Source organism: Cnephaeus nilssonii (assembly GCF_951640355.1).
Source record: "Cnephaeus nilssonii genome assembly, chromosome: 7".
NCBI classification, from domain to species: Eukaryota; Metazoa; Chordata; class Mammalia; order Chiroptera; family Vespertilionidae; genus Cnephaeus; species Cnephaeus nilssonii.
Window position 1 is genome coordinate 76182030 of NC_137078.1, and position 24309 is coordinate 76206338.

The following is a 24309-nucleotide window of genomic DNA, read 5'->3' on the forward strand; positions in this document are numbered from 1 at the left end:
TCAATATCTGCAAAAAATTAATCTGTCAGTATAGTGAATGCCAAACAAGTCCTGCATAATTGTGAATAGTCCACAAACTCATTTTTCTCTTTGCTTTTAGATGACTTTTTGCTAAGCTGAATGCAAAATCCCCAAGGAACATAAGGAACAGGCCCCTCCTCCCAATGTTTGGTTGCCATCTGTTCTCAGTGTGAAAAGAAAGGCATTGGTCTGAAAGGTCAGGGTCTGGGATACAGATGGAGTGCTATCCGTCAGGCCTTCTCCTGCCTTACAGGAAGGCACCATGTAAGACTCACAGAGACCAAACACATTCCCATTCTCTTTGCAACTCCACCACTTCCAAAGGAAAGTCTTTGCTTTCTGATCAATGTACTTTGTTTCCAAAGCTGGAAATCCTAGAAGAAGAAATAAAAGTCTAAAAGGAAAACTAAATAATCTTCACATCTTCGTAATACTATCCATTTTCCTTTACATTTTTATAAATCAGCGATTTTCTTTTTTTTAAAATATATTTTATTGATTTTTTACAGAGAGGAAGAGAGAGGGATAGAGAGTTAGAAACATCGATGAGAGAGAAACATCGATCAGCTGCCTCCTGCACACCCCCTACTGGGGATGTGCCCGCAACCAAGGTACATGCCCTCGACCGGAATCGAACCTGGGACCCTTGAGTCCGCAGGCCGACGTTCTATCCATTGAGCCAAACCGGTTTCGGCATAAGTCAGCGATTTTTAACCAGTGTGCCACAAGAGACACATTAATGTGCTGCAAGAATTTTTAAAGCATGCAATACCTTACTATTTAGTCAGGGGCACTGACCTCTTCTTCCTCAGATAGGCAAATTTAAAAAATGACAATAGCTGTCTGCTGTGAATGAATCAAAATTATACCTATTTTCTTTTGTCAGATTGGCAAAAAATAATAATATACTTTTTTGATGTGCCACAGTTTCAATAATTAGTTTATGTGTGGATGAGATGAAAAATGTTGAAAATCAGTTATAAGCTATAAGAGAAAAGAAATTACTATTGTTTTGATTTTTATTCTACAAATGTAAAGCCCAGTGTAGAAATGCAAATGTTCTTCTACTAACTGGAGTCCAGAGAGAAAAAGCTGAAAAATTGTTAAAACCAGAAGTGTGTGATTATAAGCAATGAATAAACAGACTGTTGGACTGTAAAGCAACGGTACAATATATCTGAAATGCAATTAACTTGAAAGTGCCCCAGACACAACAGCCCTCAGCTGCCTTGTGTTTTGGGAGACCACTTCTTTTCTTTTCTTTTTTTTAAAATATATTTTATTGATATTTCACAGAGAGGAAGGGAGAGGGATAGAGAGCCAGAAACATCGATGAGAGAGAGACATCGACCAGCTGCCTCCTGCACCCCCCCACCGGGGGATGTGCCCGCAACCATTGTACATGCCCCTGACCGGAATCGAACCTGGGACCCTCCAGTCCGCAGACCGACGCTCTATCCACTGAGCCAAACCGGTTTCGGCGGAGACCACTTCTTTTCTAACACCAACAGTATGCCTCTTCTGCAGAGCCCAACGGGGATCCCTACAGACCTCCCTACTCACTATTTCAATAGTCCTCAGTATGCTTTATCCCAAGCCTGCTCCTCTAGAGAATCCGAGGCAGTGTCAAGGGCAGAAAGCACGGCTCTAAAGGACAGCAGATGTGTGTATTTTTGACAAAGTGGAAACATACAAGGTCTTCAAGGGAAGGCGGAAGACAGCACTTTAGTGTTTGGGGAAAATCAAGACACCCAGGAATTCAAATCTAAACTGCTGCCAGTTAGTCTTGGCTAAAGCAAACAAATTAAGCAGAGAAAACACAATTACCAAGTCAGGGCAAAGCCCAGAAATCTCTCATTACAGGAATATTTTCAATCAAGCCAAAAACCACTGAGTAAAACTAGAAGAAAAAAACAAAAGTTAAATCAGAAAACCGGATGTATGTGTGTGTGGTGGTAATGGTAGAGTGGGAGGTGGGGAGAGCTACTGGGAATGGCTTCTTTTCTTTTCCTGGCAGCTGTTCCATGACAGATTGTTATAAATAACACAATCTGGCAAATAATTTCCTACAGCAAGGAGAAAGGAAAACATACTTACTCCCCTGGAAAAAACTGTCAGGGCAAGGTAACTAACATGCTTTTACCCACCAGCACTTCTACAAACCATGGCTATGATCCAAATCACCACCCTGTAACTCCATCCCTGCCCACATGGAACTAATGAATTCAGTTACTTGGTTATGACTATGAATGGTCACAATTTACATTCTCCTATGTAGTCCAATCCCAAACCAATACCCAAGAGTAGTTTGTTTGGTGCTTTAATAAACACCAATGGCTAACTGCAAAAGATTCCCAGTCTGCAGTCCCCAAAGTGTACAGTAAAGAGCCAATTGCCATTTTGTTTATACTGAGTTTGGGGCATTAGGTGCAGGATGGAATGACCAATTCAATCTATAACAAATGTGATCACTTTAGGCTGAGAGCTAAATAGCCTTCCTGTGATCCTTAGCTTAATCACAGTGTCACCACCATCTAGATCTGGAGTTAGAAATCTGGCCACAGTCTAGGACTGATGTCTTCCCTCTCTTGTCCAGTCTCCTACCCAACATCTCACTGGTCTCCAAGTCCTCCTCTTTTATCTCCACTATCTTAGTTCAGGCCTTGAAATATTTTCCCAGTCTCTTAACTGGTTTCTCTCTCGCTCCAGTTTTCCCTTATTCTAATCCATATTTCTATTCCATACTCCTATTCCACTGCATATTTCATTTCCCTGCTGAAAGCCAGCCTAAAATAGTGTTCTCCAGGATTACGGGGAGGTAGAAGAGGTAGAAGAGAGGAAATGGGGGGTGTGGGTGGGGGGAGGGAACAAAACAAAACAAAAAATAGTGTTCTCCAGCATGCAGACTGAAGGGTCCCGGGTTCGATTCTGGTCAAGGACACATACCCAGGTTTCGGGCTCGATTCCCAGTGGGGGGCGTGCAGGAGGCAGCCAATCGGTGATTCTCTCTCATCACTGATGTTTCTATCTCTCTCTCCCTCTCCCTTCCTTTCTGAAATCAATGAAAATATATTTAAAAAAAATAGTGTTCTCCAAACATAAACAAATGTTGAACATATCCACTTCTTCCTCCTTACTTTTAAAATACATGAATCACTATCTATATATATAAAAGGCTAATATGCAAAGTGTCCCCCTCAGGAGTTCTACTGCTCACTATGATGTGCACTGACCACCAGGGGGCAAGCAGAACGAAGGAAGGCCCCTGGCGGGCAGCCAGAAGGCCCTGATCAGCCCTGATCGCAGGCCAGGCCTAGGGACCCTACCCGTGCACCAATTTCGTGCACTGTGCCTCTAGTAAATAATATAATATGCTCTTTATATAACACACAAGAATAGACATTTTATTTATTTAAATATATTTTTATTGTTGATAGTATTATAGATATCTCCTATTTTCTCCCCCTCCCCCCCTCCTACCCTCTACCCAGACCTATTTTACTTTTTAATATATTTCTATTGATTTCAGAGAGGAAGGGAGAGGGAGAGAGATAGAAATATCGATAATGAGAGAGAATCACTGATTGGCTGCCTCTTGCAGGCCCTCCACTGGGGATCGAACCTGCAACCCAGGCATGTGCCCTGACTGGAATCAAACAGTGACCTTCTGGATCATAGGTCTATGTTCCACCAGATCGATGTACACCGGTTGGGCAAGAACAGACATTTTAAAAAGAAGAGACAACATTAAAAGAACTAGAGATTCTAATATTTTCCTCTGTAGTCTATATTACACACACCCTGGCTTTGAGAACACTCCATTTTGGAGATCACTGATCCACAGGACTGAGTTCAAATTCCTCAGGATGACATTAAAGGTCTTCAAAATATGACTCCACCTACCTAATTCAGCCTTCTCTCCCACAATTTCCCCTCCATATAGCTAATGTTAACGTGCTAGAGTAAACTGCCAAGAATGCATTCCCTATTCTCTCTTTCTACTCAGTACACATTCATCTAGAGATGAAGTCTTTTCTTATCCATTACAGACCTTAAACCATTAAATTGGATTACATGGTTTCTTTCCCATCTAGACTTTGTGCTTCATAAGGAGCTCTTTAATCTTTGTATCCCTAGAGTTCAACCTAGTGCTGGCAAACAAGAATCAGTAAATGTCATCACTCTTCCTATTACCTCCTCCTTGTTGGAATTGACTCAAAGACTAAAACATCCCATTTCAGATAATTAAAAACAGCATACTTTCTGACAGAGCTGAGTGCCCCCTTCGTAGAGACTGTGACTATTCAGAGTTAGGAGAGGGACTATAAAGGTAACTTTGCAGCTCCCTAAAGCAATGAGGTAGGGAATAAACCTGCTGCCTCCAAAGAAGAAAAAGGCAGAGAGGTCTGAAAGAAAAGAAATCAGATGCAACTGTCCTGGAGGGCATGGCTAGATTTATAATTTTTAAATGGAGGCTCATCATTTATAGTTCTAAAGTTTTCCTTTTTAAGTCAAGAATAGAGGAATTCTACTCATGTTTCCTGGGTGAATCTAAGAAGTAATTGAGAATGTGCTAATTTCTAGCTCTGTTAAATGAGTTCTTTATAAAAATGATAGTCACTTCTCTTGTAGGATGTAGATATCTGCAATTAATTTTAATCTTCAAATTGTCTATTTCAAGACCATGGAACAATTATATATTTTCTGCCTGTAACTTGAATATTTAAAAAAGTATTTTTTCTTTTAATCCTCATCTGAGCATATTTTTTCCATTGATTTTTTAGAGAGAGTGGAAGGGAGGGAAGAAGGGAAGGGAAAGAGAGAGAGAAGAGAGAGAAACATTGATGTGAGAGAGACTCATCTATCACTTGCTCTCCCCCTATCCCCCGCCCCCACTGCAACCCAGGTATGTACCCTTGACTGGGACTCAAACCCTCGACCCTTTGGTGCACAGACTGACACTATAACCGCTGAGCAACACCAGCCAGGGCTTGAATTTTAATTATATCCTTAATTATGACATGGAAATATTGTCCAGTTTACTTGGAAATCAGAAAGCTTGGGAGAAGATCAGCAGAGGGTAGTAGGAGACTATGACAAAGAAAAGTTTATAACAACATGAGAAAAAGACAACTAACAAGTTATAAAGAAATCTAAACTAAAATCAGGGTTTTATTAGCGCCCAAAAGCAACTTCTAAGATTGAGTATGTTTTCTTTTCCTATTAATTCCACATGTGACTTTATTTTATTTATTTATTTATTTTTTTAAATTTCTTTATTGATTAAGGTGTCACATATTTGTCCTCATCCCCCCATTCCCATCCCACACCCCTCCCCACGGATGCCCCAACCCCCTGTTGAACTTAACCATTGGTTAGGCTCATATGCATACACACAAGTCCTTTGGTTGATCTCTCCCCCCTCCCCCCACCCTCCCCTATCCTCCCTCTGAGTCCCGATAGTCCGATCGATGCCTCCTTGTTTCTGGTTCTGTTCTTGTTCATCAGTCTATGTTGTTCAACATTTCCCCTAGATGAGCGAGATCATGTGTCACTAGAGATATACTTATAAGAACTGAATGTGAGACGAGCAATAATAGTTATGCTGACAGGCAAATGAATCAGTCTGTAGTGAGTTTCTTTCTGGACCAACAGTTCTTTTGAGACCCAATATCAATGTCCACCAGTTCCTTATGAGTACATGTCGGCACTGACCCCTCAGCTCTGGATGGTGGACAAATGGTGGTAATGCAGGTCCGACTCCCTCTGGTTTGGTCTCGGCCGGACCCAGGAGCACGGCTTCACCTGGACCCAGGGGCACGTGGCCTCACCCGGACCCAGGGGGTGCGTGGCCTCACCTGGACCCAGGTGCGCACGGCTTCACCCGGACCTGGTACCCAGCCTCACCCGGATCCAGGGGCACACGGCCTCACCTGGACCCGGGATCCAGCTTCACCCGGACCCAGGGGCGCGTGGCCTGACCCGGACCCAGGTGCGCGCGGCCTCACCAGGACCCGGGACCCAGCCTCACCCGGATCCAGGGGCACACGGCCTCACCTGGACCTGGGATCCAGCTTCACCCGGACCCAGGGGCGCGAGGCCTCACCCGGACCCAGGTGCACACGGCCTCACCCAGACCCGGGACCCAGCCTCACCCGGATCCAGGGGCACACGGCCTCACCCGGACCCAGGATCCAGCTTCACCCGGACCCAGGGGCGCGTGGCCTCACCCGAACCCAGGAGCGCGTGGCCTCTCCCAGACCCAGGGGTGCGTGGCCTCACCCGGGCCCGGGACCCAGCCTCACCCGGATCCAGGGTCACACGGCCTCACCCGGACCCGGGATCCAGCTTCACCCGGACCCAGGGGCGCATGGCCTCTCCCAGACCCAGGGGCGCGTGGCCTCACCCGGATCCAGGGGCACACGGTCTCACCCGGACCCGGGATCTAGCTTCCCCCGGACCAAGGGGCACGTGGCCTCACCCGGACCCAGGGGCGCGTGGCCTCTCCCAGACCCAGGGGCGCGTGGCCTCACCCGGACCCAGGGGCGTGCGGCCTCTCCCGGACCCAGGGGCGTGGCGTCACCTGGAGCCAGGGGCGCGACCTCATCCGGAGCCAGGGGCGTGACCTCACCCGGGGCCTGTGACCCAGCCTCACCCGGACCCAGGGGCGCGCGGCCTCTCCAGGACCCGGGAACCAGCCACATCTGACTTTAAATGTCACTCCCTCCTTGGGTCTCAGTTTCCTCATCTATAAGATAAGAGGAATGCACTATCTCTGAAGTCATCCTATCTAATAATATAGTAACACTAGAAGCCCGGTGCACGAAATTCGTGCACGGCGGAGGGTTGTCCCTCAGCCCAGCCTGCACCCTCTCCAATCTGGGACTCCTGGAGGGATGTCGGACATCCCTCTCACAATCCAGGACTGCTGGCTCCCAACTGCTTGCCTGCCTGCCTTCCTGATTGCCCCTAACCGCTTCTGCCTGCCAGCCTGATCACCCCCTAACCACTTCGCTGCCAGCCTGGTTGATGCTTAACTGCTCCCCTGCCAGCCTGTTTGCCCCCAACTTCCCTCCTCTGCCAGCCTGGTCACCCCTAACTGCCCTCTCCTGCAGGGTTGATCACCTCCAACTGCCCTCCCTTGCAAGCCTGGTCCCTCTCAACTGCCCTCCCTTGCAGGCCAGGTGCCTCCCAACTGCCCTCTCCTGCTGGCCATCTTGTGGTGGCCATCTTGTGTCCACATGGGGGCAGGATCTTTGACCACATGGGGGCAGCTATATTGTGTGTTGCAGTGATGGTCAATCTGTATATTACTCTTTTTTTAGATAGGATAGAGGCCTGGTGCACAGGTGGGGCCAGCTGGTTTGCCCTGAAGGGTGTCACAGATAAGGGTGGGGGTTCCCTTGGGGTGTGGGGCGGCCTGAGCGAGGGGCCTGTGGTGGTTTGCAGGCCGGCCACGCCTCCTGGCAGCCCAAGGGGAGGCTCTGGTATCTGGAATTTATTTTCCTTCTACAATTGAAACTTTGTAGCCTGGAGCGGCAGCCATTTCTGGGGCGGCAGCCATTTCTGTGGCAGTTAATTCACCTTCTACAATTGAAACTTTGTTGCCTTAAGCGGGTAAGCCTGGCCAGGGTGTGTGGAAAGCTTTGCTTCCCCTGTTGCCGCCGGCAACCCTGGCCTGCTCTCTCAAGCTCCATTCTGCCGCCATTTGTTTGAATTTGTTTACCTTCTATAATTGAAACTTTGTAGCTTGAGTGGAGGCTTAGGCCTGCAACGGCTATGGAAAGCTTGGCTTGCTCTGTTACCTGGGAAACCTTGCTCTCTGTGGCTGTAGCCATCTTGGATTGGGGTTAATTTGCATACTCGTCCTGATTGGCTGGTGGGCGTGGCTTGGCTGGTGGGTGTGGCTTATGTAGCGGAGTGGTGGTTAATTTGCATATTACCATTTTATTAGAGAGGATGTAAATTACCATCACTCCGCTACGCCCACGATTGGGTGGCGGGAGGCTGGGGGGCGGGACTTGGGGTGGCCTATCCAGCCATTGAGAGGCACGGATCCGCTGCCACTGAGGGGGGCTGCCACTGAGGGGGGCTACCCTGCTGTTGAGAGGCGCAGGGGGTGGGACTCCCACCCCGTGCCTCTCAACGGCCAGATCCGCGGCCGCTGAGGGGGCCTGCCGCGGACACCCAGCTGCGCCTCTCCACGGCAGGGTAGCCAGGTGTCCGCGGCAGCCCCCCTCAGCGCCTTTCAACAGCAGGGTAGCCCCCCTCAGCCGCTGCGGACCATCAAAAGCGTGGGAGCTGGGTGCCGGAGCAGACAGGCACCCAGCTCCACCGCGAAAAGCGAAAGCGTGTAGGGGACCCTACACGTGCATGATTCAATCATGCACTGGGCCTCTAGTTTATGACATAAGACTGGGGAGGGAGCAGTTAAAATAAAGAAGGCTGGTTAAAAGATCCCTCTGTTCCACCTATGCAACACAACTATTGCACAGGTCCCACCCTCTGCAGTAGTCTGAAGAGAAAAAAATAGAGGATATCTGAATTAGGAAAGAATAATCACAGTTGGGAGTAGGGAGAGGGGATGCACCTTACTGAAAAGGGAGAACTTCTACAGGAATCTGAGATACCCTGATCCCCACACATTTCCTAGAATGCCAGCAGCCGGTCCTTACCTTTCAGAAAGGAGAATTTAATATTTTCTCTGGGGAATCTGAATAATCTGAGAGAGAAAAAAACCTAAAGATGCAGATATAAGAGATTCCTCCCCTCCCCCCGCCAAAAGAGCCTAACCACATCACCATATCACCCTATAGTGAAGCTCACAGTCAACATGCCCCATCCATATGTAAAACTTGAGCAAAAAGATAGAGAAAAGAAAATATGAGAGGAAAGATAAGAAAATTAGAGGACCAGTCTAAGAAATCCATTATCAGAATAAGTTTTCAGAAAAAAAACCAAAAAACACAGATAAGAAGAATCATCAGCAAAATGATTTCTCTGAACTGAAGGACACAAATATCCAAACTGAAAGGGTTCACTGAGTGGAGGGCTCACATGGATAAAACAGAATCATATGAAAGCACCTCATCATGAAATTGCAGAAAACTTGAAATTTTTCTGAAAGAGAAAGATGCTACAAATTTCCAAGAAAAAAGTTGGTTACAAACCAAAGATTAGTAATCACAAAAGTTTAGGACTTCTTAACAACACTTGAAGTTAAAGACAATGGAGCAATGCTTTCAAAATTGTTCGGTACCTACCAGCTTTCCAACTGAGAATTCTGTGTCTAGTCAAATTATGCATCAAGTATGAGTTGAGAGTAGATTTTTTCCAGGCATGCAATGTCTCAAACACTTTTGTCGGGAAGCTCTAGTATGTTTCCCGTAAAAACAAGGGCAGAAGCTAAGAAAAAGAAAAACGTGGCTTCTAGGAAACAGGACATGAAACTGAAGAAAAGAGGCAAAATGAATCCTCATAATGGTGAAGGGAGATGACATAATGACAGCTGTGGACCAGGCATGGAAGGCAATCACTATAGGTAGAATTATGTCAGAACTTCTTTAGGAAGATATAATTGATAGAATAGCTGATGAGTCTAAATATCTCAAGAGGAGATTAGACAACTAGTGAAAAGGTTGGGGATGATTTAATATATTTATTTTCCCACAGTCTTGTGCAGGGAGATGATGATATAACAAATAATTTTAATCCTCTGTACAAGTACAAAAAATGGTACCTAATCTAATCTTAGAAAGTCAGAGAAAACTTTTTGGAGCAGATGATACCCAAGTTAAGAGCTGAAAAAAACACTGGGTAGCTACAGGCAACTTCAAATGAACTCTCTGGTTACAATGACAGAATGCTGACTGACTTCCCACAAATTGTTTGGTCCATTCCACTCGTCAGGCTGTAGTGTTACCTTATTATTCAGAGCAGGATAGGGGCCCAACCAAGAGTTTCCAAAAATCTAAGTCATGTGGGCTACTTGTCACTCAAAGATAGAGTTTGTGATGGCAGCCTGGGTTTTCTACCTAGCTATCACATCTCTGTCCTACCCTGTATCCTTTCATACCATAAAAGTGTCCCTATAGACAAAGGAAAGTGACTCAAAACAATCAGGCTCACCCAGAGCTTACAATTTTTCTGGCTACCAAATGCAGTATAGAACTGCAGAAATACTATCCCAAAGGCCAGAGTTCCAACAAGTTGCAGTCTGTGAGAGGTTAAGATGAAAACACTTCAAGCTTGCGCATACATATACTTGGTTAGTACAGTCAATAGAAAAGCTCCATTGAGATTTCGGGGGCGGGGGGGGGGGAGTTTAAAAAATTCCCTCATTCATCTTGTTAACTTGTTTCTGTTATAACTGCTGGGCTTTTCACTATGCCACCAGCAGGCTCAAAGAAAGTGTCATAGGGGATATACAGAGGCCTTCCTAGGCAACCACAGCCCACCAAAGCAGTCATAAGAAAAAAGTTGCCACTTAAAAAAGTCTTCAAGCAAGTTGGGACCAAGTTCTCAGATCTTCACTTGACCAAATTGCACTCCTTTTCAAGCAGATAGAAATCTGCCAAAAACAAGTCTCTGGGCAAAATGAAAGGTTCCAGGAAAGAAGGAGAGATTTGTAATTTGATAAAGACATCAAACACTCAACTGAAAAGAACTTGCACTTAGCTTTTTGAACATCTAAAAATAGCACGTATGCTCAATCTTTCTAACATGCTGTCTCTGGGATGGGGATTTCATCGGCATAGTTTGCTCTCTGTTGTAGCATGTTAGCTGTTTCATAAGACAGATAACAATAGTTCTTTTCCTACATCAAAGGATTTAAATAACTAAACCTCTAACTAATGTGTTGATATCATTATCCCTATTTTCTTGGTTGTGAAACTGAGGCAAAGGATAAATGAGGCTTTCCTGAGGCTAAAGAAAGATTTCTGTCTAGATTAAATAAAAAATTATTAGCTTCACAATCTCTAAATTAAGAGAAGCCATGAGACCTGCAATATAAGATAAGTGCTTTAAATATAGACCACAGAATAGATTATAGATTTAGTCTGCTGAGGCCTCTTAATATACCTCACTAACCTATTCTCAAAACATTTATCTAAAGAATAATCACATTGTTTCTAAAGCACAAATAGCTGATTACCTCAGCCAATCAGAGGAACATGTAATGTGGATGTGTCAGGTTCAATGTGCAAGGAGTCAGCCAGCATTGCTTTGTGCCGATCACAGACTGCATCCCTTTCCTCTTACTCAAGAAGAGCCAAGCTTCTTGCTCATATGGCTCTAGCAGTATAGGAAGTCTTCCTACAACAATGGATCTACCTCCACTTAGAGAAAGATATCAACAACCAACAGCTGTCCACTTGTAAGACAAGGATACTGCATAGTTCCCTGAGTCTTGTTAGATTTGCTAATTTTAAAATGTTTTATACATTTCCCCAAAAATATTTAATTAAGAGTTCTATAGGTACTAAGAATTGCATATGTTAAGAGTTCTGCCCTAACTGGTTTGGCTCAGTAGATGGAGCGTTGGCCTGTGGACGCAAAGGTCCCAGGTTCAATTCCAGTCAGGGGCATGTATCTTGGTTGTGGGCACATTCCCAGTGGGGGGTGTGCAGGAGGCAGCTGATTGCTGTTTCTCTCTTATCGATGTTTCTGACTCTCTCTCCCTCTCCCTTCCTCTCTGTAAAAAATCAATAAAATATATCTAAAAAAAAGAGTTCTATATATAGAGTGGGGCAAAAGTAGGTTTATAGTTGTTCATATGGAAAATAATAGAATAAATAATAATAATCAAGAATAAACAGTTTCACATACTCACAACTATAAACCTACTTTTGACCCACCCTGTATACATACAACTATCTAATGTACACGAAAAATATGCATAAACATGAACCCCACAGACTCACAAAGAGAAGAAAAAAGTAATTTTGAAATATTAGACCAACTACACCTGTTCTTAAAGTCAAGAATCTATATATATAAAAACCTAATATGCAAAGTGTCCCCTCAGGAGTTCAACTGACCAGGCGTTCGATTGCTTGCTATGATGTGCGCTGACCACCAGGGGGCGGCGTGGAATTAAGGCAGGCCCCGGCCAGCAGCCGGCAGCCGCTAGGGACCCTACCCGTGCATGAATTTTGTGCACTGGGCCTCTACTGGATTATAAGGACTACTGATGCTTGTCTTTTAGAGGCAACATGATAGAGTGAAAAACCCATGGGCATTTGAGATGCAAAAATGCATCTCATAACTCAGGACTGGATTCTAGCTCCGATTCAACACCTAACCAGGTATGAGATTTGGGGCAGGTTATTTAAACTCTATGAATGTCAGGTTTCTCAACTGCAAAATAAAATAATACAATCTACCTTTTAAGGTTGCTGTCGGGATAAAAATAATCTACAAAGCCAGACACACACAGTAAATATGAAAAATCTCCTTTGCGATCTTCGGAGCAAATATTCCAGGTAACTCCAAGGAAAATAAAATTTACATCCTCATAATCAGCTAACAACTTAACTCCCTACTTTAGGGTAGTATCTAAGAACAGAAATTAATGTTCTGAAGTACATTCACTAATTTCTCAAATGTACTAATTTATGAAGCTCTTGAAAATGTAAGTATCTTCAGAAGTGCTCAACAGGCTATACATAGAGATCTGTGTGAATAATAAGCTATTACTGTAAAGCAGTATAAATCAGGCTGTCACTCAAAAAGAAAAGACTACCAGTAAAGTTATTTAATTGATATGTTTTATTTTTCAATATATCTCGAAGAAATACAGACCTATTTCAAGTTATATGCTTACACTGACTGAAGCCTTCAGATGACACAATCTGGAGCTGAAAATACTCCTTCATATCTCAGCTTTGTAGTAATTCTTCAAGTGTTAAAGTACAGGACCTACCATCATTTTTATGTTTTTTCCTGGAGCTATTCTATTTCCTTCACACTATGAATAACTATTCCTACATTTCGCTCCACCATCACAAATTCCAATTCTTTCTTTTAAGACTCAGAAAGTGACATTTATGAAGCAGTCTAAATGCTGTTTCCTGATACTCCTCTAGAGGGCACACAGGACTCTTCTAACTTTACCATGCATGCCCCTAACCTCAGATAAAAATTCAATGTCCCCTGAAACATGTGCCATCTGGCTGTACCTGCCGACATTATTCTACTAATCCATTGATTACTCAATGCATTTACTGAGACTTTGGCATCTAATGCATAGTCTTTCTTTCCACCTAAACTTTAGGCAAGTTACTCAAGCTCTCTGAGCCCCATCCTTCTCATCTGTAAAATGTGGATAAAGATAGTATCTACCTGAGTGTAGTTGGAGGATTAAATGAAATAATGTACATTAAGTATCTAGCATGTAGGCCTATGGTGTTGGAAAACTGGTGAACTAAGAACCCAAAAATTCTGTTATAAACACCTAAAAACTCTGGATAAGACATAAGACATTAGCCGAAACCGGTTTGGCTCAGTGGATAGAGCGTCGGCCTGCGGACTCAAGGGTCCCAGATTCGATTCTGATCAAGGGCATGTACCTTGGTTGTGGGCACATCCCCAGTAGGGGGTGTGCAAGAGGCAGCTGATCGATGTTTCTCTCTCATCGATGTTTCTAACTCTCTATCCCTCTCTCTTCCTCTCTGTAAAAAATAAATTAAAAAAAAAAAAAAGACATAAGACATTACTGCAAATATATTCAAACTTATAAGAAAGAAAAGGAAAATACCAAGTGCCAGAACTGAAGAAGGAAATGAACACTTAGTTGAAACCTTGGCTATCCTAACTGAGGTTTTTTTGGTTTGGTTTTATTTTTATTGATTTCAGAGAAGAAGGGAGAGAGAGATAGAAACTTCAATGATGAGAGAGAATCATTGATTAGCTGCCTCCTGCACGTCCCACACTGGAGATTGAGCCTGCAACCTGGGCATGTACCTGTCCCGGAATTTAACTATGACCGCCTGGTTCATATGTCGATGCTCAACCATTGAGCCATGCCGGCCGGGCTTAACTGAGGTTTTTAAAGGCTTCATTGGGCCAAAATATGTGGCTTGAAGCTGAAATGAAGCAGGAAATTTGAACTGAGACTTTACATAAAGGGGACCTCAGTGAAAGGGTAAACATCAGAGAAAAAAAAAAATCTACCTACAGCACAGGGAGTCATCTAGGAGGTTTGTCTGTCTCTGGGCTTGGGACACAAAATTCTGAGAGAACATTATTTCTAACCTAGAATTCTATACAAAGGTAAGTTGTCATTCAAGAAAAGGATGGAATAAAACATTCTCAATCATGCAAGTTCTCAAAATATTTACCTTCTGTGCTCTTTCTTTGAGAAGCCAATAAAGTTTGCGTTCCTTTGAAATGAGGAAGTAAACCAAGAAAGAGAAAAACATGGGCTCTGGGAACCTGGCATCCAAAACAGGAGGGAGAAGGGGATTCCCAGAATGATGGTAAAGAGAAGCCCCAGGATGACAGCTCTGCAACAGCCTAGAGAGCAACCTGAAGAGAGAATGGATGGCTCACAAGAGGGCTGTCTTAAAGGAAAAAGTAAGCCCTTTGTTAAACTACTTTATTGAAGTATGATTGACATATAAAAAACTGTACATAGAAAACTGGGCTTTTTAAAGAAATGTCTGATTTCAGATCTGGATACAATACAATAGAGATTACACATATGAAATATTATTGCCAAAAAAGTTGAAACTGAATCTAATCTGGGAAAAAGAAAAAAGTTAACTGACATCAGTAGAAAGCAATTGGACATACCGAAGATGGGGGATGTTCTACAGGACAAATAACTTGTTTCTTTGAAAAGTAAGTGGCATAAGGAAAAAAAGTGGTTGGAGGGGAGACTGTTCTAGAGTAAAAGAGACTAAAAAGATATAATCGCTCTGGCCAGTTCAGCTCAGTGGATAGAGCATCTGCCTGTGGACTGAATGGTCCCGGGTTCGGTTTTGGTTGGGGGCACATGCCCGGGTTGCAGGCTAGATCCCCAGTGGGGGGGGGGGGGGGGGAGGTGTAGGAGGTAGCCGGTCAATAATTCTCTCTCATCACTGATGTTTCTATCTCTATCCCTCTCATTCTCTCCTTTCCTCTCTGAAATGAAATAATTTAAACAAAAGAAAAGAAAAAGATATAATCAGCCTGGCCAGTGTGACTCAATGGTAGAGCATCGACCTATGGGACCAGGAGGTCAGGGTTCCATTCCTGGTCGGGGCACATGCCTGAATTATGGGCTCAATCCCCAATGTGGGGCATGAGGAGGCAGCCGATCAATGATTCTCTCTCATTGTTGATGTTTCTGAAAATTACTATGTTGAACAAAATAAACCAGAATATTGTATGATTCCATTTATATCTAGTTCATAAACAAGCAAAATTAATATATGCTGACAGAAATCAGAATAGCAGTTGACTCTATAGGTGGGGTACTGACTAATAAGAAACACAAAGGAAATTTCAGAGGTGATGGAAATGTTCTAGATTTGGGTAATGGTAAATTGGATGTATATATTTTTCAAAATTCATTGAACCCATTAATATCTGTGTGTATTTTACTGTGTGTAAATTATCCCCCCAAAAAGGGGAGGGAAGGCCATGTATATTTCTGCATAAATTTTTTGTTCTTCAATGCATAGGTAGGTTGAACATATTAATACATCTGTTTGCAGTCACCAGAAATAGCAGAAGAAAGTCTGCCCCCCAATTCAAACAAGATGGCAACGACATCACACAGACTGGACTTTTTCAAAACGACATCAATTTTAGAATAATTTATGATGGCTTTTTTTTTCAGTTTGTGCGCCACTAGACACTGGGAGACTGTGTACTCATATCCATATGCCCTTGTTAGTTTTTTTTTAAATATATTTTTATTAATTTCAGAGAGGAAGGGAGAGGGGAGAGAAATATAGAAACATCAATGATAAGAGAGAATCATTGAATGGCTGCCTCCTGCACGCCCCCTACTGGGGATCGAGCCCACAACCTGGGCATGTGCCCTTGACCAGAATCAAACTTGGGACTCTTCCTGGGCCCGGGTGAGGCCACGCGCCCCTGGGTCCGGGTGAGGCCACGCGCCCCTGGGTCAGGGTGAAGCTGGATCCCGGGTCCGGGTGAGGCCGTGTGCCCCTGGATCTGGGTGAGGCTGGGTCCCGGGTCCGGGTGAAGCCGCGCGCACCTGGGTCCAGGTGAGGCCACGCAGCCCCTGGGTCCGGGAGAGCCCACGTGCCCCTGGGTCCGGGTGAAGCCGTGCCCCTGGGTCCGGCCGAGACCAAACCAGAGGGAGTCGGACCTGCATTACCACCATTTGTCCACCATCCAGAGCTGAGGGGTCAGTGCCGACATGTACACATAAGGAACTGGTGGACATTGATATTGGGTCTCAAAGAACTGTTGGTCCAGAAAGAAACTCACTAAAGACTGATTCATTTGCCTGTCAGCATAACTATTATTGCTCGTCTCACATTCAGTTCTTATAAGTATATCTCTAGTGACACATGATCTCGCTCATCTAGGGGAAATGATGAACAACATAGACTGATGAACAAGAACAGAACCAGAAACGAGGAGGCATCGATCGAACTATCGGGCCTCAGAGGGAGGATAGGGGAGGGTGGGGGGAGGGGGGAGAGATCAACCAAAGGACTTGTGTGCATGCATATGAGCCTAACCAATGGTTAGGTTCAACAGGGGGTTGGGGCATCTGTGGGGAGGGGTGTGGGATGGGAATGGGGGGATGAGGACAAATATGTGACACCTTAATCAATAAAGAAATTTAAAAATAAATAAATAAATAAATAAAAAATAAAAGTAGAAAGAAAAGAAAAAACAAAAAAACTTGGGACTCTTTAGTCCACTAGCCGATGCTCTATCCCCTGAGCCAAATCAACTAGGGCCCTTGATAGTTTCTTAACAAAGGAGACTAAAAGTTTAAATATTATCATGTGAAGGGATCTGCAATTTTTTATTTTATTTATTTATTTTTAAATATATTTTTATTGATTTCAAAGAGGAAGAGAGAGGTAGAGAGAGATAAAAACATCAATGATGAAAGGGAATCATTGATTGGCTGCCTCTTGCACACCCCCTACTGGGGATCGAGCCCACAACCCAGGCATGTGCCCTTGACCAGAATGGAACCTGGGCCCCTCGATGCGCAGGCCGACACTCTATCCACTGAGCCAAACCAGCCAGGGCGGGATCTGCAATTTTTTAAAGTTCCTTTGTACTTCTTTCCAGTTAATCGATCTAATAATTTTGCTTATTCATTAATTTCATATAAATAGAATGTTTTAAAGTAAATTTGAAGTATATATATATTTATAAAGATGTACTATTTTAAGAAATATATATATTTTATTGATTTTTTACAGAGAGGAAGGGAGAGGGATAGAGAATTAGAAACATCAATGAGAGAGAAACATCAATCAGCTGCCTCCTGCACACTCCCTACTGGGGATGTGCCCGCACCCAAGGTACATGCCCTTGACCGGAATCGAACCTGGGACCCTTCAGTCCTTAGGCTGATGCTCTATCCATTGAGCTAAACCAGTTAGGGCTAAAGATGTACTATTACTTTAAAATATTGGAAACCAGGGACTGTGACCAAATGTCTAAATATTTACTTAGTAATTAAACTAAAAAGAGTTGAAGAGTACATGCACAACAAAGTATGTGATGAAATAATGTATATTTTAAAAAGCATTGTATACTATAAAGCACTGGAAAAACGTAAGATAACATTTACGTTTTATAAACAATAAAAATCAAGAAATAGTTTTTCACCTTAAGTTTTGCATATATGTGGCGCAGAGAATCTGCAGTTCCCTTGTCAGCCTCATCAGGAATACACACAATATCTAGCTTCATTTTCATCTTGAATTCTGCAGATAAAGCCTTTTGGACATCCCTGGTTGTAATGACAATGACTTCTATAGCACAAAAGAAAAAGAAGAATGAAAAATACAAAAACTCTCATTCATTTAGATAATGATTTGTCTATTTCAATTAGATTTGGTCTGTTTCTAACAGTTAATATTGTTGAGCCTTTTCAATGTATTTTACATGCGTTCTCTCAATTCTTAATAACAATCTCATTTTACAAATGAGAAAATTGTTAATGTTGTTTGACTTTGTTCCGGGTCACACGACTAGTAAGCAATTGATTCAAGATAAAACTCAGGTCTGTCTAATTAGAGCCCTCACTTTAATATATTACATGATACTTCTCGATGTAAAGAAGCCAGCAGAGCATACAAATGGGATCCCATTTTAAATCTTCATTCACTACAAAGAAAGAGCTATCACCACTTCCTATGAGGTAGCCACAATGAACCCTAGTTAGAGGCAATTTTCACGTAACAGATGTCTTTACTTTATCCATGTAACTATCAACCAATGCTAGAAAACTTGGGGTTTTGTCATGGGTCTTTAGTAGGATAATGTAAATCCACTGTAACGTAACATATGTTGATGTCTGAAGATTGAATTTTAGCAACTCTATTGTGGAAAAATTTCCACTTGTCCATTATAGTGTTCCAGGTCACAATTATCTCTCCCTTTCACTGTAAGCATTCTTTTCTATTTCCTTTCCTTCTTTCTTTCTTTTTCAAATCATTTAACTTTCCTTCTTCCTTCCTCTCCCTACTCTGCTTTCTTTTAGTCACTAACTTACTCATTCATCTAATAAATACAAATACATTTAATATGTAAAGAATGAATAGGCACTGAGAATTCAGAAATGAACTCAACATGGTTTTTTCTTTTTAAAAAAAATATATTTTATTGATTTTTTACAGAGAGGAAGGGAGAGGGATAGAGAGTTAGAAATACCGCAACCAAGGTACACGGCCTTGACCGGAATCGAACCTGGGACCCTTCAGTCCCCAGGCTGACACTCTATCCACTGAGCCAAACCAGTTAGGGCTCAACATGGTTTTTATTTTTAAGAAACCTAACATGAAGAAATTATACATGGAAATGGTTAAGGAAAGTATCATGGAAGGGATGGCCTTTGAGGACACAATGAATTTACAACAAAAATTTCTTTTAATTAAAAAAATTTTTATTGAAATTATTGGGGTGACACTGGTTAATAAAATTATACAGGTTTCAGGGGTACAATTATGCAATATTACAAAAATTTCTTTAGTACATATTGTATGTAAAATGCTGACGTTACAAAATGATTTAGATATAGTACCTGCTCTCAGAGAGATCAGTCCCCCAGGCCATTAACTACAGCATGAAACAGGCATTGAGAAGTACTAAGATAGAAAACTCAAGTGTGATGGAAGATTAGAAGACAAGGTGATTGATGCTAGTCAGGATTTCAAAGAGAAGGAGAGGACATTTTAGGTAGAGTGGATAGAGTGAAAGAAGTAACTTAACTGAAAAAGTCAGTCTAATAATTGGACCAAGACTTTTCTGTATGGAGAGAGACAAAAGCTAAGGGCTATGTTACCTTCTCTAAAATCATGACTTGGTTATTAAACTCCAGAATCCTATGTTTAGTAGGCACTCTCCAATTCCTTAGTGAGAAGGAATATTTTATGTAGGGGGTATTAAATATACCACAAAAGGCCACCCCTAAGCATAACTAACTATATCTATAGCAAAAGTAAAAAGAAAAAAAAGTTACAGATGATGAATCCTAAACAAGTAATTAACAGAAATTATGAGATTTTAAAGTATTTTAAGGTGTGTCCTTCACCTGTGCAACTGAGCTCTAAAAACAAAATCTCTTCTAAAACATATCTCTTAACATCAATGTCACATAGACTACTTCATAGAAATGTTATGGGTTTGTTTAAGGAAGGCAGTTCTCATAGCGGAATAATCAATGGATCACAAGACTGGGCCCTAGGATCTAACACCACCTCTATCCAGTCCTTGAATATGCTATATCTAACTACATATAGGGTACCTCAAACGCACTGTGGTCAAAGCTAAACTCATTAACCTCATTCAAACCTGTTCCTTGTCTCTTATTCCCTTTCCTAGTTAATGCTATCACCTAGTCACACAAGCAAAAAATAGAGGGAACTCTTCCCTTTATTTCCTACTTCCCCTCCTCTTAATCATCAACTTTCTCAAATGTTCCCTCTTCTCCATCCTTAGTGCTACTTCTTTAGTTCAGGCCCTCTCCATTGCTGGTGTGGACTTTCGTATCAATTTAACTCATCCCCCTGTTTATAGTCTTGACTCCTTCAAATCCATTCCTCATATAGCTTCCAAAGCAATTTTTAAAAACTGTAAATCTAGGTTATCAAATTTATTACCATAAAGTTGTTCATAATATTCCCTTATCTTTTTAATGTCTATAGGATCTGTAGTTATGTCTCCTCTCTCATTACTGTTATTAGTAATTGTTCTTTTTTCCAGATCTTACTAAAGACTTAACAATTTTATTGATTTTTCTCTAATGCTTTTGTTTTCTATTTCATTTATTTCTGCTCTTATCTTTTTAAAAATTGATCACCTAATATTCTTTTTTCAAAAGATATATTTTTATTGATTTCAGAGAGGAAGGGAGAGGGAAAGGGAGACAGAAACATCAATGATGAGAAAAAATCATTGATCCACCTCCTGCATGCCCCACACTGGGGATCCAGCCTGTATGTGGCCCAACCGGGAATCAAACCGAGATCTCCTGGTTCATAGGTTGACACAACCACTGAGCCAAGCTGGCCGGGCTAAAGATTTTAAACTGATTTTTAGAGAGAGAGGAAGAGAGAAACATTGATGTGAGAGTGAAACATCAATCAACTGTCTCCTGCACGACCCCCCAGTGGGGATCAAGTGGGGCATGGAGCCAGCAACCTTTCAGTGCACAGGAAGTTGCCCTACCAACTGAGCCACAATGGCCAGGGCTACTCATCTTTTCAAAAATCTCCTTTCTACTTATTTAGGTTTCATTTGCTCTTCTTTTTCTAGTTTCTGAACTTTGATGATAATTTGAGACATTTCTTCTTTTCTACTATAGTGCTTAATGCTATAAATTTTCCTATAAACAGAACTTTAGCTATATCAAATTTTAATACAGTGTATTTCATTTTCAGTAAATTCAAAATATTTTCTATTTCCCTTGTGATTTCTTCTTAAACATATAGATTATGTAGAAGTATGTGACTTAATCTCCAAATTCTTAGGATTCTCTTGATATCTTTCTGTTATTGATGTCTAATTTAACTCTACCATGGTCAGAAAATATACTTTGTATGATTCTAATCATTATACATTTATTGAGACCTGTTTTATTTCAAAAAATACAGTATATCTTGGTAAAAGTACTTGAAAAGAATGTATATTCTGCTTTATTGGGTGAAATGTTCTACAAATGTCAATTAGGTCAAATTATAGAAAATCCTAAAGTATCTACAAAAAAGCTACCAGAATTAACAAATGTATTAAGCAAAGTTGCAGGATAAAAGGTTAGTATAAAAAACTGTATTTTTTTGCCCTAGCTGGTTTGGCTCAGTGGATAGAGCATCGGCCTGGAGACGGAAGGGTCCCAGGTTCGATTCTAATCAAGGGCACATGCCCGGGTAGAGGGCTTAATCCCCAGTGGATTAAGGAGGCAGCCGATCGGTGATTCTCTCTCATCATTAATGTTTCTATCTCCCTCTCCCCTCCTCTCTGAAATTAATAAAAAATACTATTTAAAAAAACAACTTGTATTTTTATGTATTAGAAACTAACAACTGGAAATTAGGATATTATATAACAATTACCATTTACAATAGCATCAAAAATATAAACTACTTAGAGGTAAATTTAACAAAATATGTTTAAGTCCTACACACGGGAAACTATAAAATTACTGAGAGAAATTACAGAAGATATAAATAAATAGAGAGATATACCATGTTCATGGATCAGAAGACTCAGTATTATTATGATGTGAATTTTCTTCCTGTTGGTCTATAGATTCAATTCAATCATAATCAAAATCCCACCAACCCTTTTTGTAGATACTGATAAGCTAATTCTAAAGTTTATCTAAAGATGCAAAGGATATGCTTGACATAGAATAGCTAAAATACCAATCTAACCACATTATACTTTTGTTTAAACCTTTCACTGTTTTCCTACTGCTTTCAGGGGAAAAAAAAAATCTAAATTCCTCAGCATGGAAGACAATGCGCTTTATAGCATGACCCCTGCTTACCTCTCTCATTACATCTAATCTTCCTCCTTATACTTTATATTATAGCCACATAGAATGAATAGCAGTTGCCAGAACATGCTGTGCTGATCATGAGTCTGTATCTCATCTTATCATTTCTGCATGGAATACTCTCACCTCGCTTGTCAATCTAATAATCTATATTTCAAGAATTAACTCAAGGGTCAGCTACTCTGTGAAGTGTTCCCTGAATCCCTCAAGTATAAACAGCAACTTCCTCTGTATACCCAAGCACTTATAATGTACCTCTATTGTAACATTCACCATACTACACAGAGATAATCTATTTATATGTGTATCTCTCTGTTAGACTTTAAGGTCTAATAGAGATCAGGACCTGAGTTATCTTTTCTTGTTTTTTTTTAATCCTCACCCAAGGATATTTTTCCATTGATTTTTAGAGAGTGAAAAAGAGAGAGGGAAAGACAGAGAGAAATATTGACGTGAGAGAAACACATAGATTAGTTGCCTCCTGCATACGCCTTAACCAGGGCCTGGATCAGAGAGGACCCTGAAATTGAGGTACATGACCTTGACTGGAATTGAACCCGGTTGCCTTAGGTCCACAGGCTGACACTCTATCCACTGAGCTAAACCAGCTAGGGCCTGAGTTATCTTTTCAATTCTGTACCCCAGTGCTTACTATATAACTTGGCACATATAGATTCACAGTAAGTATTGAATATGAGGTGTGTGAATCCCCACTATTTCTTTCTGATATCCTTACCGAGTTTATTTTAGATTATTGTGAAAACCAGCTCTAAAACAGGGACACTTGGTGCTATCTTCTCAACTTTTTTTCACACAGCAATAGAGTGCTCCTATGTTCCTAATTTAAAGAGGCCAGTCTCTAGTCAACAGAGTCCTAGTCTTCTCTCATTCATCCTCTCCTCTCTCACCCTCATAAAAATGACAAACCCTTGGGATCAAACACCCTAAAAGTTTTATAAGTACATCTCATTACCATAGCTTACCTTCAAATCCAACACGCTCAAGCAGGTTCAATGGGTACCAAATTAAAGGTTTGTTCCCAACTGGAAGAAGAGGTTTAGGAATGCTGGAAGTCAGGTCTGTCATCCGAGATCCCCCTCCAACTGCCATTACTACTGCTTGAAATTCCATTTTTACCAACTGCAATCACAGAGAAAAACAATTAACAGGGAAAAAAGTAACAAAAATTGAAGCATACACACTAATAATGCTATTTCTATCTAGACTATTGATACCCACTATGTCAAATGCATCACTCCCAACTCCAATAACCAGGTAAGAAAGGTTCCTTAGCTGCAGTAAACATAACCTTTATCATATTCTCTTACCAATACAGGGTGGGGCAAATGTAGGTTTACAATTGTTCGTATGACAAATCCTATATCATAAAAGCCTAATATGCTAAGTGTCCCATCGACCCATCGGTCGTTCAACCAATCAAAGCGTAATATGCTAATGATATGCTAAGGCAGCTCAATCGCTCGCTATGATGTGCACTGATCACCAGGGGCAGACGCTCAGACAGGTAGGTTAGCTTGCTGCTGGGGTAGGTTAGCTTGCCGGTGGGGTCCCTCGGCCTGGCCTGCGCCCCCTCGCAATCCAGGACCCCTTGGGGGATGTCAGAGAGCCGGTTTCAGCCCAATCCCACAGGCCTGGCCGAGGGACCCCACTGGTGCACGAATTCGTGTACTGGGCCTCTAGTTATATAATAATCTATATAATAAAAGCCTAAGCAACCGTTATGGTGGAACGACCAGAACGACTGGTCACTATGAGCTGCCATCTGGTGGTCAGTGCGCTCCCACAGGGGGAGCATTGCTCAGCCAGAAGCCGGGCTCATGGCTGGCGAGTGCAGTGGTGGTAGTGGGAGCCTCTCCTGCCTCTACGGCAGCACTAAGGAGCAGCGAGCCGAGTGGTAAGGAGCAGCGAGCAGGTGGGCGGTAAGGAGAGAGGGGTCCCGGGCTGTGAGAGGGCACAGGCAGGGCTGAGGGCACAACCCCCCACACCCCAATGCATGAATTTCATGCACCCGGCCTCTAGTTAAATAAACAATAATAGAAGAATAATCTGTGTGTTTC

General features: G+C 42.1%; 1 protein-coding gene across 2 annotated transcripts in view; it reads right to left on the bottom strand.

Annotated features, from left to right (window-relative positions):
• EIF2B3 (eukaryotic translation initiation factor 2B subunit gamma) overlaps positions 1-24309 on the bottom strand; it is an 87836-nt gene that overhangs the window by 60556 nt on the left and 2971 nt on the right. For both annotated transcript variants that reach the window (XM_079777703.1, XM_079777704.1), the window contains exons 2-3: positions 23215-23371; positions 17839-17984 (exon numbers count right to left, since the gene is read on the bottom strand). In XM_079777703.1, the coding sequence (XP_079633829.1) occupies positions 17839-17984; positions 23215-23362 (294 nt within the window). In that variant the 5' untranslated portion in view covers positions 23363-23371. The remainder of the gene's footprint in view (positions 1-17838; positions 17985-23214; positions 23372-24309) is intronic.